The sequence below is a fragment of the Rhinoraja longicauda genome, chromosome 1 (genome assembly GCF_053455715.1).
Source record: "Rhinoraja longicauda isolate Sanriku21f chromosome 1, sRhiLon1.1, whole genome shotgun sequence".
Classification (NCBI taxonomy): Eukaryota; Metazoa; Chordata; class Chondrichthyes; order Rajiformes; family Arhynchobatidae; genus Rhinoraja; species Rhinoraja longicauda.
The window spans coordinates 23,578,495-23,593,719 of NC_135953.1; the positions used below are offsets into that span (position 1 = coordinate 23,578,495).

Genomic DNA, 15,225 nt, shown 5'->3' on the forward strand with positions numbered 1-15,225 from the left:
GGTAGTGTGAATTGTGAGGAAGATGCAATAAGGCTGCAGGGTGACTTGGACAGGTTGTGTGAGTGGGCGGATACATGGCAGATGCAGTTTAATGTAGATAAGTGTGAGGTTATTCACTTTGGAAGTAAGAATAGAAAGGCAGATTATTATCTGAATGGTGTCAAGTTAGGAAGAGGGGATGTTCAACGAGATCTGGGTGTCCTAGTGCATCAGTCACTGAAAGGAAGCATGCAGGTACAGCAGGCAGTGAAGAAAGCCAATGGAATGTTGGCCTTCATAACAAAAGGAGTTGAGTATAGGAGCAAAGAGGTCCTTCTACAGTTGTACCGGGCCCTGGTGAGACCACACCTGGAGTACTGTGTGCAGTTTTGGTCTCCAAATTTGAGGAAGGATATTCTTGCTATTGAGGGCGTGCAGCGTAGGTTCACTAGGTTAATTCCCGGAATGGCGGGACTGTCGTATGTTGAAAGGCTGGAGCAATTAGGCTTGTATACACTGGAATTTAGAAGGATGAGGGGGGATCTTATTGAAACATATAAGATAATTAGGGGATTGGACACATTAGAGGCAGGAAACATGTTCCCAATGTTGGGGGAGTCCAGAACAAGGGGCCACAGTTTAAGAATAAGGGGTAGGCCATTTAGAACGGAGATGAGGAAGAACTTTTTCAGTCAGAGAGTGGTGAAGGTGTGGAATTCTCTGCCTCAGAAGGCAGTGGAGGCCAGTTCGTTGGATGCTTTCAAGAGAGAGCTGGATAGAGCTCTTAAGGATAGCGGAGTGAGGGGGTATGGGGAGAAGGCAGGAACGGGGTACTGATTGAGAGTGATCAGCCATGATCGCATTGAATGGCGGTGCTGGCTCGAAGGGCTGAATGGCCTACTCCTGCACCTATTGTCTATAACTTGCTCACATCATATTTTTCAGTGGGTCAAAAACGTCCTCAATAAAAAAACATTGCAATTCCTGTATTAGGAAGGTATATTCAAAGCTAATGTCTCATCCAAGTGATATTATTCATAATTATTGAAAAGTGCAAGGAGAAAATTAGATAACAAGATCTCAAGTACTGTGAAATGCTACTGATGCAACAGGTTGGAAGGTGTTTTAAAGGCTTTCTTGCATCTTGTACATTTGGATGGAGTCCTGCCTGTGTGTACATTCCGATGGCTCAATAAACTGTGTGCATCCTTTATACGCATGCTTGAAACTCTTCCTGTACCCAGCAAGTCTGTATGGGCGTTCTTCCATGCGTATAGCCTGGTGCTGAATGTGATTTGTTGAGTTCTTGAAACTCTTTCCACAGCCAGTGCAATGATGTGGGCTGCTGCCAGCAATGATATGGTGTGCCAGTGTGTTGGACCCCTTGAATCCTTTGTCACAAACGGAACACAATAGGGTTCTCTCCCCTCCGTGCTGATACTTCATCAGAGACGAGCGCTGGTTGAACTTAAGCCTACATGCAGAGCATTGATATGGCTTCTCGCCAGCGCATAAATGCTTCTGGTTCATTAGGTTGTGCGACAGACGGAACATCTTGCTACAAAAGGTACATTTAGACGGCAACTCCCCTGTAATGAGACGCTTATGTTTTGTCAAACTAGAGTCCCGCTTGAACTCTTTCTTGTATTCTAATGCTTTCTCTCCTGTATGCGTGCAACGATGACTCGCCAAATGGCGTGACAACTGGAACTTCTTCCCACAGGTGCCACACTTATAGGGCCGCTTGTCAGCATGCGTTCGCTGGTGCATCACTAATGAGGAAGATTGGCTGAATTCTTTCTTGCATGTTGGGCATTGATATGGCTTCTCTCCTGTATGTGTGCGCTGGTGCGACAATAGATGGTGTGAATAAGTGAATTCTTTCTCACACATATTACATTTGAATGGCTTTTCACCACTGTGAATGCGTTTGTGACGGGACAGATTTGACGAGTCGTTGAAACTCTTTTCACAGTCAGAGCATTTGAATGGCTTCTCTCCTGTGTGCGTGATCTCATGTTTCCGAAGGCTGGATGGGTGATTGAAGTCCTTCTCACATATGCGGCATTTAAAGGGCTTTTCCCCTGTATGCACCAGCAAGTGCAGTTTGAGATGTGAGTATTTGTTAAAGCTCTTGCCACACTCAGAACAAATGAAGAGTTTCTGTCCATTTCGGGATCGTTGCTGACATTCTGACCCTTTGGAAAACTTTGATATTATCTCATTTTGGAGCATCTCAGTAGACGGAAGAATAGAAGAAACTGGCTGCTGTGCGTTCTCCATCAGCGCCGTTAGAACTTCCTAAAACAAGTATATCACAGTTACTGCCTTTCATATGTAAGCCGTTAGCTAAGCAGGATCAAGGTCCGTATGGGCTATACCTGCTCTTGCTCCTTACATTCCACAGAAGAGTCAAACATCAACCCAATGTAGTTACAATAAGAGAACCATGCGCATGATCAAATGTCCCAGAGTCCATTGTTACCATTCCTGGACTTCACCTGCAGAACAAACTCCAGAGATCAAAATCTTGAGCTTTCATTTAGAATCATCTCACCACAGTTGGAGGGTCATTTTTCCACTGAGCCCACGTTGACCTTTGTAAAGAATTATCCAGTTATCACATTCACCTGTCTTTCCCGTTTTTCCAGTCCAGCACCAATTATTTCCTCTTTGTCTTTTAAATCTGCTTCCACCACCCTTTCAGAGATTAGAAAAGACAACATTCCTTGCTTTTCCCATTGTTATATCATTTGCTGAACTGCAACCCTGTTACTAATAGGAACATTACTTATTCTGTTTAGATCCTTCATAAGTTTGAATTGTTCTATCATCTCACATCCCAATCCTAGAGTCTCAGGTCCACAAGGTTTAAGGAGATAGAGGAGACGAGGTCCATAATCTCTAGTATAGAAGAATCTCACTGAATCATAGAATTCAAGCTAGATGCAGGAACAGGCCCCCGATTGAGGTCTGGGGACACAGTTTCAGAATGTGGGGCAAGCCATTGAGAACTGCAATTAGAAGAATTTCCTTTACTCAGAGTGTTAATAGGCAATAAACAATAGATGCAGGAATAGGCCAATCGGCCCTTTGAGCCAGCACCGCCATTCACTGAAATCATGGCTGATCATCCACAATCAGTACCCCGTTCCTGCCTTCTCCCCATATCCCTTGACTTTATGAGCTCTATCTAACTCTCTCTTGAAAGCATCCAGAAAATCAGCTTCCACTGCCTTCTGAGGCAGAGAATTCCACAGATTCACAACTCTGGATGAAAAAGTTTTTCCTCGTCTCCGTTCTAAATGGCCTACCCCTTATTCTTAAACTGTGGCCCCTGGTTCTGGACTCTCCCAATATCGGGAACATGTTTCTTGCCTCTTGCATGTCCATCTCTTAATAATCTTATATGTTTCAATAAGATCCCCTCTGATCCTTCTAAATTCCAGTGTATACAAGCCCAGCCGCTCCATTCTTTCAACATATGACAGTCCCGCCATCCCGGGAATTAACCTCATGAACCTACGTTGCACTCCCTCAATAGCAAGTGTCTCATTTTAATCAACTTTCACTTACCATCTTCTCCAGCATGCAGGGTCCATCGGCCTATCTTTTCCCTTTTAAAGAATGTACCAACATTGTACCTGGACCAGTTCCACTTGACTAACCCTAATCTGAACTCCTAGATTCCTCTGCTCGACAACCTTCCTCAGAGCCCTACCATTCACCGTGTAGGTCCTGCCCATGTTAGACTTCCCAAAATGCAACACCTCACAACTCTCGGTATTAAATGATATCAACCATTCCTCAGTCCACCTGCCCAACCGATCAAGACCCTGCTGCAATTTTTGCCAACTACCTTTACTATCTACAATACCACCCACTTTAGTGTCATCTGCAAATTTACTAATCATGCCTTGGATGTGCTCATCCAAATCATTTATATAGATGGCAAGCAGGTGGACAAGTATACCGCAGATAAGGCAATATGTTACCCTGATATATCAGACAGATGGTATCCGGTATCCAAACACTGGAAAGGGCTGATTGGGCCAAATGGTGTGCCTCCAGTCATCGCATCTCCTGTACTATCATATGCGCTGAATACTATCTTCAGGGATTATAGCTCACCCAACATGACCTCCGTAACCACATCTTCACTACGACTTGAATGAGTTGTTGGATAGGACCGTTCCCTTGAAAACCCCGCGTCATTTTGAGTTCTACATATTGCGGACCCTTCGTATAACGGCGACAGTGTTTCCGAACACCGTCGCGGGTGTCCCATCACACCAAGAGCCAATATAGAAATACATCTTCCTGACGTCTTCACGGGGCAGCCAGGGATTAAAAAAATACAGCTCTGTCAACATTAACCCCAAATCCCAGGAATAAATCAAAGCACGCAAACATAACGTGTAATACGGCAAGTATGGGAGCCCGAACTAATGCTCTGCTTTGTTTGTTGTTGATGGTGGGAGGCGGTGAAGCCTCCTTCTGCCATCTCCCCGAGCGCTGCCCGGACACTTGCACCTACACCGGGCCTGGCCTGGGTTGGAGCAACCACCCCCTCCTTGCCCGGGACCTCTGAAGATGCCGCAGTCAGTCAGTCAGTCAGTCCGCCCCTCAGCACGGCACCCAGCCTGTGGAGACCGAGTCGGACAAAACCCAACGCCTGATGTAATGTGCCCCCAATGGGACCGCTGAACATAGTGGTCCGATTCCCGACCGGAGTGAGGGGAGAAGCGGTTAAAATGGCGGAACCATAACATAATGGGGAGCGAGCCGATGGGGGCAGGGAGTCCGCTCCCCCAATGCCTGGGGATTAAAACCATCCCAGGTCTCCGGGTGAACTGGCCCTGGGGTTCACCGGAGCCTGACTTACCGACAGCGGGCTTCAGAAACGCAATGTCCAGCGACGCCTGTCTCCGTCCACCTCCCCGCAATCACTGCGCTCGGAGAGCGGGGGGCGGGCAACGCACGCACGCCGCCGCCGCCGTCGGCAGGCGCTTCATCCACAGGGGCCTTTCCCGACTGCGGGGGTCTCTGGGTAGAGCACGCTGCCATTGCTTCTCTCTAACTTCAAGTAATACTTGCATCCCCTCTCTCTCCATCCGTCCCTCCCCCACCCTGGTGTCTCTTCCGAACAGAGACGCGACCTTTTTTTCTGTGTCGTGTCTCCGTTCACGCTGCGGCCTACCATCCATCGGCCAAACACCGGGAGCTGGCGGCCTCCAGCTGGGACCATCGGCTGGGGCTCTGATTCGCGGACTGTTGGGAGCTGGCTGTCTTCGGGGGCTGTGTGGTGGCGCTGCGAGTGCGGCTGCGACTCGCTTTCGGAGGCTCCGGCCGCGGTCCCTCTGTGGACGTCGGAAGTTCGCAGGCCCCTGGGTGGGGGGCAACTTCGGGAGCTGCGGCAGCGGCAGCGGCAGCGTCTTCGTCCGCGCCGAATCGAGAGGCTTGGGTCGGCCCGCTGCGGACCTTTCACCGTCCGGCGCGGCCTGGAATAGGCCGCGGGATTTTCCACCGCCCGGCGGGGGCTTCAATGTCCGGAGTCGGCGGCGGCGGTGTGTGCGGTGCCCGGGCCCCGCTCTCCGAGCGCAGTGATTGCGGAGAGGTGGACTGAGACAAGCGTCGCTGCTGGACATTGCGTTTCTGAAGCCCGCTGTCGGTAAGTCAGGCTCCGGTGAACCCCACGAGGGCCAGTTCACCCGGAGACCTGGGATGGTTTTAATCCCTCCCTGCCCCCATCGGCTCGCCCGCTCCCCAATATGGTTCCGCCATTTTAACCGCTGCTCCTCTCACTCCGGTGGGGGCTTCAATATCGGAAATGTTGGCAATTTCGACAGCCTGACCGCGGGAGAAGACAGCAGGGAAGAGAAAAGACATTCTGGCCTTCCATCACAGTGCGGAGGTGACTGGAGGAGACTCACTGTGATGGATGTTTTTTTGTTTTATGTGATTGTGTGTTTTATTGTTTTCTTTTTTATTGCCTCTAAAATGGTTGACTGTGGGTAACGTAATTTCGTCCAAAAACATGTTTTTGGGATGACCATAAAGGCTATTCTATTCTATTCTAGTGTCGTACTAGTTTTACTGTCGTCTTGTTCAGTTCCTCTGTTTGTACTCTCCCCACGTTTCCTTGATTATCGTTGCTATTTGCAAATCTTCCATTCGTTTATCCTAAGTTCCATCTCTATCTCTCGACCCCCTCTCCGCTGACTCTCAGTCTGAAGAAGGTATAAGACAATAACTGCAGATGCTGATACAAATCGAAGGTATTTATTCACAAAATGCTGGAGTAACTCAGCAGGTCAGGCAGCATCTCAGGAGAGAAGGAATGGGAAACGTCACCCATTCCTTCTCTCCCGAGATGCTGCCTGACCTGCTGAGTTACTCCAGCATTTTGTGAATAAATACCTTCAGTCTGAAGAAGGTTCTCGACACGAAACGTCACCTATTCCTTTTCTCTCCAGAAATGTAGCTTGACCCGCTGAATTACTCCAGCCTTTTGTCATTTTGTCTTCTGTAATTTTCTTCTCTCCTGTCAAAGTATTTTCCTTCGAGTTCTGAAGGGAGGTCATCCAGAGATGCAACCTGACATTTCTGTTTTAATAAAAATTTCGAGGATCTTGTCCTCTATTCCAGCATCTCTGCCGGGGGTGGTGGAGTGGTATGACGATCTGCCAAATGCAGCAGATAAATTAAGTCAAACCAATGGGCGGGAGACGTGATAAGACATGCAAGGAGTCCGAGAAATAAGACAGATAAAATGAGGGTTCCGTGTGATTAGCACAAGGGAACATGTTTATTACCTTGCTATCCAGGCAATATGGTTGAAAGACGGGAAGAAGTGTGTGTAACTTTCCAGTGTGTGTAACTTTCAGACAGGGGTTTTTCCGTGGAGAAAGAAATGAAGACTAGGGAACTTTGGAAAGTTAATGGAGATTTTAGACTTTAGATAGAGACCCCTTGCACGGCAGGCGAAGTCACGACCCCTGACCCGTACTGTTGCCGCGCAACTCCTTCTGGAGGACAAGCGGTGTACTGGAGGCAAGCACTTACTACGGCTGCCAGTACAGCGGGACTGTCTTCGGTCCCAGCAGCCGTTCAATTGTCACAGTTTTTTGCCAGAATCCTGCCAGAATTTTGCTAGAATTCTGCCACACTCTGAAGTCAAAATCGCCAGTAAACTTGCAACAACACCTCAGTCCCAACCAAACATCTTTATGAATGGCACCTCATAAATACAGTGCTTAATCACATCAGGCTGCTTAACTGTTGTTTCCCTGCGTATCATAAATGTGCCTTGACTTGTGTCTGTGGCCAATACCAGTGCATGAAGTGAAGCCTCTCTGGTCACGGATGACAGATCGGTTCTCCACTCATTACAATACAATGGTTGACATCGCAGTTTGGATGACGCTTCCCCATGAGGTGACGCTGTGGAGGACACATTAGATACAAATGCTGGAGTAACTCGGTGGAACAGGCGGCATCCCTGGAGAGGGAATGGGTGATGTTTCGGGTCCAGATCCATCACGACCCGAGGCATCTCCCATTCCTTCTCTCCAGAGATGCTGACTGTCCCGCTGAGTAACTCCAGCTTTTTGTGTCCATCTTCGGTTTACACCAGCATCTGCAGTTCCTCCCTACACATTGTGGAAGACAACATAAGCTTCCAATTCCCAGCAAATTCAAAGATGGCAAGACACGGGAGGGAAGAGGTCAGACAGACTCTGGACCTGGCCGTCTTACTCCAGGGCATGCTGTGTAATTATGGCGTTGATGGGTTGTGGACATTAAGTGGAGCATCCATCCAGAGTTGTAGCATGTCTTGGCTGGGCTCCTTCTGGTGTCTCAGCCCGGAGTCGCTGTAGTGTATCCAGCTCTGTAAGGGCATTGTCTGCCCAGAGGGAGTGTAAACCCGAGGTATTTTGAACAGGAACCAAAATGTTCCATATCTTGTACTGCAGAGATAGTCGTTTGTTTTTGTGTGGAAGTTAATGGGCCTGTCCCAGTTCGGCCAATTTTTAGGCCACTACAGGCGACTAGGCTGTCTGTAGTGGCCTAAAAATTGGCCGAACTGGGACATGGTCGTGAGTAGTCTCCAAAGAGTCGTAGCGTTTTTCTAGTTGTTACTGTATTTTGTGAAGGCTTGAAATTTTTCGGCGACTGTTGGTTTGACGCCAATGAGCGTAGCTTGACGTCTCCTGACGTGGGCGCTGTCGTAGGTTGTTGCCAGGTTGTCGCTTGGCGAAGTAGGTTGTCGCCAGGTGATTAAGGTTGTCGCCGGTGCTGACTTCGGCGAATTCCAAGTGTGGACTTCATCTGATCATCAGTGTAATGTGTCCATGAATGATGTTAGGTTTTGTATGTTTTTGCACTTGTATTCTGTTTAAAGTTTGAAGTTCATTTAAATTTATTGAAGTTTATTACAATATTTTTGTATGCACTGTTGTATGTTCTTATCGACCTTTAAAAAAATGTTGTTTGTATATCAATAAAGAAAATTCTTGACATTTTGACAGAAAATTGATGTATGAAGTTATTGTATTTCAGAGTAGTTTCTCGTGGCATCCCTTTCAAATAGTCATGATGCAGAATGATTGGAAACCCTACCGTACACCCCCTTTTATAGGGAAAGTGGTCGAAACGTGAATTGTCTTCATTTGTCTTCAGTCTTCAGGGTCATAGCTTGTCGCGGGTGGACGTAGGTTGACTTCGGTTGTTGTAGGTTGTCGCCTCTGTGGTGGTACGTTGTCGTAGGTGGACGTTCTACTTGCGACAATTGGGTCGCTGGTTTTCGGTAGCTTGCCGTAGCTTGACGTCGACTAGGTGGTACGTTGTTGTAGCTTGTCGTAGACATTGTCGTGGGGGGGATCCAGTCACCGTTTTTTCGGCGACCTGCTACGACTTACAATCGCCGGCAGTCGCATTAAAAAACGCCTAACTGGGACAGGGCCTTAAACTCTCTGCTCTCTTGCGTCTCCGTTTCCACTGGCGCCGTTTCCAATGTGATGACTGCGGTGCCGATAAAGTTCTAGATAAATCATCATGATGAGAAACGCAGTGTAAACCTGACACCTAGTGACCCACAGCACACTACAGAGCTGGGGTGTGTGGGGGCGGTGTAAGCGAGGAGGAGCTCTAATGAACTCTGAAGGCTCGCTGTACAGCAAGTGTTCAGCGTTTCAGATGCCTGACCCGCTGAGTTACTCCAGCTTTTTGTGTCTCATCTTCGGTTGAAGCCAGCGCCTGCAGTTCCTCCCTACACAAGCGTTCAGCGTTGTCAGTGTGGCACGGCTGGACTGATACAAAGCCGGCTTGTAACACGCAGTCATCTCATTCATCCTTCTCTGCAATCAATTCCCGGGCACAGCCGGTTGCTAACTCGGTGCATTCTCCTCCTCCCTCGTCGGAGTGAGGAGGAGAACTTCTCCATTTGGCCCTTCAAGCCAGCATCTGGAACGGACAAAATGTGTAGGAAAGAAGTGCACATGCTGATTTAAATTGAAGATGGACAAAATGCTGGAGTAACTCAGCGGTGCGTGTTGCGTGTGTGGCGAGTGTATGCCGGAAGCTTGCTTGCCCCCCAAAACGCTTGAGTGATTCCGCGCATCACGCCTTTGACCTTATGACCTTACTTGCAAGGGCTCTATACAACGCGGAACAGGCCCTTCAGCTCACCGAGTCCACTTCAGTCTGAAGGTCTCGACACGAAACATCACCCATTCCTTCTCTCCTGAGATGCTGCTTGACCTGCTGAGTTAATCCAGCATTTTGTGAAATAAATACTTCGATTTGTACCAGCATCTGCAGTTATTTTCTTCCACTTCGACCAACGGTCATCCCGTACACTAGCATTAGCACTATCCAACACACTCGGAACAATTTACAATTTACCGTAGCCAATTAACCAACAAACCTGTACGTCTTTAGAGTGTGGGGGGGGATACCGGAGCACTAAAAACAACCCCACCCGCTCACAGGGAGTCAGGATCGAACCCGGGTCTTTGGCGAAGTGCTGGAGTAGCTCTGCAGGTCTGACTGCATCTCTGGGAGACAAGGATATGTGACATTTTTGGGATCAAGATTATTCTTTGACTGATTGCAGTGGGGAGGAGAAAGATGAAAAAGAAGTGGGGGAAAAACAAAGCATCATACTTAGATGGGGACAAGGAAAGACGTTCCCGTCGCGGCCCTGTTTCCACCAATCTTTCCACCACTCCGCACAAGAAGCGCAAGACGCCATTGTATGCAGATGTCGAGAAGTGTGTTCAGCTCTGGCTGAACAATTTCTAATCTTATGATGTGGACTCGATAAGAAAACTTGATAGATACAGGTGAGGGGGCGTTTTATTGGCAGATGGATGGACAAAGACCAGAGATTAAAAGAAGACAAAAGGTTGTAGGATAAGGAGAGGAGTGAAATGTGAAGCGAGAGGAAAGGATACAGGTGGAAGGGGTCACGGTGGGGCAGGATAGTGGGAAAATAGTTGTGCATCTGGGTTTGGCATAAGAAACTTTCTCATCTCGGTTCTAAAATCCTTATCCTTATCCTTAAACTGTGACCCCTTGTTCTAGACTTCTCCAACATCGGGAACAATCTTCCTGCATCTAGCCTGTCCAACCCCTTAAGAATTTTGTAAGTTTCTATAAGATCCCCCCCTCAATCTTCTAAATTCCAGCGAGTACAAGCCGAGTCTATCCAGTCTTTCTTCATATGAAAGTCCTGCCATCCCAGGAATCAATCTGGTGAACCTTCTCTGTACTCCCTCTATGGCAAGAACGTCTTTCCTCAGATTAGGAGACCAAAACTGTATGCAATACTCCAGGTGTGGTCTCAGCAATGCCCTGTACAACTGCAGCAGAACCTCCCTGCTCCTATACTCAAATCCCCTCGCTATGAATGCCAACATACCATTCGCTTTCTTCACTGCCTGCTGCACCTGCATGCCTACTTTCAATGACTGGTGTACCAAGACACCCAGGTCTCGTTGCATCTCCCCTTCTCCTAATCGGCCACCATTCAGATAATAGTCTGCTTTCCTGTTCTTGCCACCAAAGTGGATAACCTCACATTTATCCACATTATACTGCATCTGCCATGCATTTGCCCACTCACCTAACCTATCCAAGTCACATTGCAGCCTCCTAGCATCCTCCTCACAGCTAACACTGCCCCCCAGCTTCGTGTCATCCACAAACGTGGAGATGTTGCATTCAATTCCCTCGTCCAAATCATTAATATATATTGTAAATAGCTGGGGTCCCAGCACTGAGCCTTGCGGTACCCCACTAGTCACTGCCTGCCATTCTGAAAAGGATGTACTGCCTACCACTGCAATTTTTGTAAGCTCTGTGTCTCATTGCAATATTGGAACTGAGGCTGAGTCCTGGGCAAAGAAATGTCACGTGGATCTTTGTTATAAGTCGCATCATCTTGGAGGTTTCACCAATCCACTAGAGATATCCTCTAAGAATGCCTCACCAATTTGTACCCAGGTAGTTATTTTTTTATTACTAGTTATTGCCTGTTGTTTGCTCACCTGTCCTAAGTTCATAGAAAGAGTGATTTACCTGTCATTGCCGTTAATGGTTTCCCTAAATGGCCCTCTTGCAATCTACCTCTTATTTAAGACCCATATTTCCAGCCTGGGTCTTTTCAAATACATTTTTCATATCTTGTAATTCCCATAAAGTGGCAGCAACCTGCAAGACATTTACACACCACTGCTTATTGCAATTATACATCAAGTGTATCCCTGGAGGAGTTGTGGGAAATAAGGAACAGAGTAAAAAAGGAAATCAGAAGGGCACAAAGGGGGCAGGGGATAGAACTGGCAGATAGCATTAAAGACAACCCCAAGCGATTTTATAAATACATAAGGGGGGAAAGGGTAACTAGAGATAATGGGACCCCTCAAGAATCAAAGCGGTCAACTCTGTGTGGGGCTACAGGAGATGGGCCAGGTCCTCAATGAGTATTTCTCCAGTTTTTACAGAGGAGAAAGAAAGGAGGACGGAGGAACTTGGGACAGTCAATGGAAGTGTCTTGAGAGCAGTCTGTGTCATGGTCAAAGAGGTGCTGAAGGTACTATCGTGTATGAAGGTAGACAAATCTCCAGGGCCTGATCATATCTATCTGAGGACATTGTGGGAAATCAGAGAGGAAATTGCGGGATCCTTGGTTGAAAATTACGAGTCATCTTTAAATATAGGAGAGGTGCCGGAAAACTGGAGGGTGGCAAATGTTGTGCCTTTATTCAAGAAGGGCTGCAGGGAAAATGCTGAAAACTATGAGCCAGTGAACTTAACATCTGCAGTTGGAAGTTATTACAGGGTATTCTGAGGAATAGGATATACACGCATTTAGACGGATAAGGGCTGATTAGGGATAGTCATCATGGTTTTGTACGTGGGAAGTTGTGTCTCGTTTTTTGAAGACTTGACCAAAAAGATCAATGAAGGCAGAGCTGTAGATGTTGTATAAATGGGCTTCAGTAAAGCATTCAACAAGGTTCCTCATGGTAGGCTGCTCTGGAAGGTTAGATCACATTGGGATCCAAGGAGAGATACAGTGCCCTCCATAATCTTTGGGACAAAGACCCATCATTTATTTATTTGCCTCCGTACTCTACAATTTGAGATTTGTAATAGAAAAAAATCCCCCCATTTCAGAGCACCATAATGTTTGGGACACAGCAATGTCTTATAAATGAAAGTAGTTTAGTATTTTGTTGCATATCCTTTGCATGCAATGACTGCTTGAAGTCTGCAATTCATGGACATCAGCAGTTGCTGGATGTCTTCTCTGGTGATGCTCCGCCAGGCCTGTAGTGTCACCATCTTTAGCTTATGCTTGTTTTGGGGACTAGTCCTGTTCAGTTTTCTCTTCAGCATATAAAAGACATGCTCAATTGGGTTCAGATTGGGTGATGGCGACTTTTGACCATTTTTAGCTTTGAAAAACTCCTTTGTTGCTTCAGCAGAATGTTTGGGATCATTGTCTTGCTGTAGAATGAGCCGCCGGCCAATGAGTTTTGAGGCATTTGTTTGAACTTGAGCAGATAGGATATGTCTATACACTTCAGAATTCATTATGCTACTACCATCAGCAGTTGTATCATCAATGAAGAAGTGAGCCAGTACCTTCAGTAGCCATACATGCTTAGGCCATAACATCCCCACCACCGTGTTTCACAGATGAGGTGGTATGCTTTGGATCTTGGGCAGTTCCTTCTCACCTCCATACTTTGCTCTTGCCATCACTCTGACATAAGTTAATCTTGGTCTCATCTGTCCACAAGACTTTTTTCCAGAACTGTGGTTCCTCTTTTAAGTACTTCTTGGCAAACTGTAACCTGTCATCAGCTGTGAAGGTCTTCCTTGGCCTGCCAGTCCCTTTGCAATTAGTAAGCTCACCAGTGCTCTCTTCTTAATGATGTTCCAAACAGTTGATTTCGGTAAGCTTAAGGTTTGGCTGATGTCTCAAACAGTTTTATTCTTGTTTCTCAGTCTTATAATGGCTTCTTTAACTTTCATTGGCACAACTTTGGTCCTGATGTTGATAAACAGCAATAAAGGTTTCCAAAGGTGATGGAAAGACTGGAGGAAAGACTAGGTGCTGAGAGCTCTCTTAAACCTGCATTAAGAAGGTATTTAACCACACCTGAGCAATTACAAACACCTGTGAAGCCATGTGTACCAAACATTATGGTGCCCTGAAATGGGGGGAACTATGTATGAACACAGCTGTAATTTATACATGGTGAAACCAAAATGTAAAAAAATACTCTTTAATAAAATCTGACAATGTGCACTTTAACCACATGTGATTTTTTCTATTACAAATCTCAAAGTGTGGAGTAGAGGCAAATAAATAAATGATGGGTCTTTGTCTCAAACATTATGGAGGGCACGGTAGATGAATGGATAGAAAATTGGCTTAATGGAAGGAAGCAGAGGGTGATGGTGATGCTTCAAGACTGCCACCATCATACCAGTGCCAAAATAATCCACAATCAAATGTCTCAACGATTACTGCTCTGTAGCACTCACTCCCATAATGATGAAGTGCTTCAAGAGGCTGGTCAAGGACCATATTATCTCCAGACTCCCCCCCCCCCCCCCCCCCTCACACTTGATCCGTTCGTTTGCTTACCGGCCAAACCGCTCCACAGAGGATGCCATATCCTCTGCACGCCACCTGAGCCTGGCACATCTGGAGAACACACATGTGCGAATGCTGTTCTTGGACTTCAGTTTAGCATTCAACACAATCATCCCTCAGCACTTGGGAAGCAAATTGGGTCCATTGGGCCTTAGTAACTGGCTACTGGGCTTCCTCACTGACAGATTCCCAGTCTGTGCGGGATGGAAACAACATCTCCAACATCATCTCTCTGAGCACTGGTTCCCCTCAGGGCTGTGTCCTGAGTCCACTGCTGTTTACCCTGATGACCCACGACTGTTGTACCAGGTTCAGTACAAACCACATCATGAAGTACGCGGATAACACAACAGTGGTGAGCCTTATCCGGGACGACAATGAACTGGCTTACAGGGAGGAGGTGAAACAACTGGTGGACTGATGCAACACGAACAATCTGGTCCTGAATGTCGACAGAACAAAGGAGATCATCGTTGACTTCAGGAGAAACCGGCACAGGCACACACCACTCCACATCAGTGACACCGCTGTGGAGTTAGTCAGTAACACTAAGTTCCTGGGGATGCAGATCAGACAGTCTGACCTGGTCCCTAAACACTGCATCTCTAGTCAAGAGAGCCCAGTTTGCACTCTTTGCGCCGGATGAGAAGAGTACACCTCCCCCATCCCATCCTCACCACTTTCTACAGAGGCACCAGAGAGCATACTGACCAGCTGCATCTCTGTCTGGTTTGGGGACTGCAAAGCCTCAGACTGGAAGTCCGTGCAGAGTGGTGAGGACGGCTGAGAAAATCATCGGGACTTCACTTCCTTCAATCCAGGACATTACACACAAACGCTGCTTCACTAAGGCCAAAAACATTATTAAAGATTCCACCCATCTCCATCATGGACTGTTCACCATGCTGCCCTCTGGTAAAAGGTACTGCAGCATACAGAGCAGAACAGCCAGGTTCTGCAGTGGCTTCTTCCTCCGAGCCATCAGACTCTTGAATTCGCAATAATCCGCCGCCATTATTTTTATGTGCGAGTTACTTATTTATTTTTTAAATCTATTTTTATTATTCGGT

At 47.0% G+C, this 15,225-nt stretch overlaps 1 protein-coding gene across 1 annotated transcript; it reads right to left on the bottom strand.

Moving 5' to 3' along the window:
- Positions 1 to 783: 783 nt before the first annotated feature.
- On the bottom strand, positions 784 to 5,492 carry LOC144604817 (uncharacterized). Its single transcript, XM_078419569.1, has 2 exons — positions 5,180 to 5,492; positions 784 to 2,280 (listed from the first exon to the last, which is right to left on the bottom strand). Exons 1-2 carry the CDS (start codon positions 5,225 to 5,227, stop codon positions 1,105 to 1,107), a joined length of 1,224 nt encoding a protein of 407 aa, XP_078275695.1. The 5' UTR covers positions 5,228 to 5,492; the 3' UTR covers positions 784 to 1,104.
- Between the last annotated feature and the right edge of the window lie 9,733 nt (positions 5,493 to 15,225).

Bases quoted from the DNA above. Each gene is read 5' to 3' on its own strand.
- LOC144604817 (XM_078419569.1), bottom strand. From the start codon at position 5,227: ATGGTCCCAGCTGGAGGCCGCCAGCTCCCGGTGTTTGGCCGATGGATG. The intron at 2,281-5,179 runs GTAGGCCGCAGC...TACTTGTTTTAG, and splicing joins CGGTGTTTGGCCGATGGATG to GAAGTTCTAACGGCGCTGAT.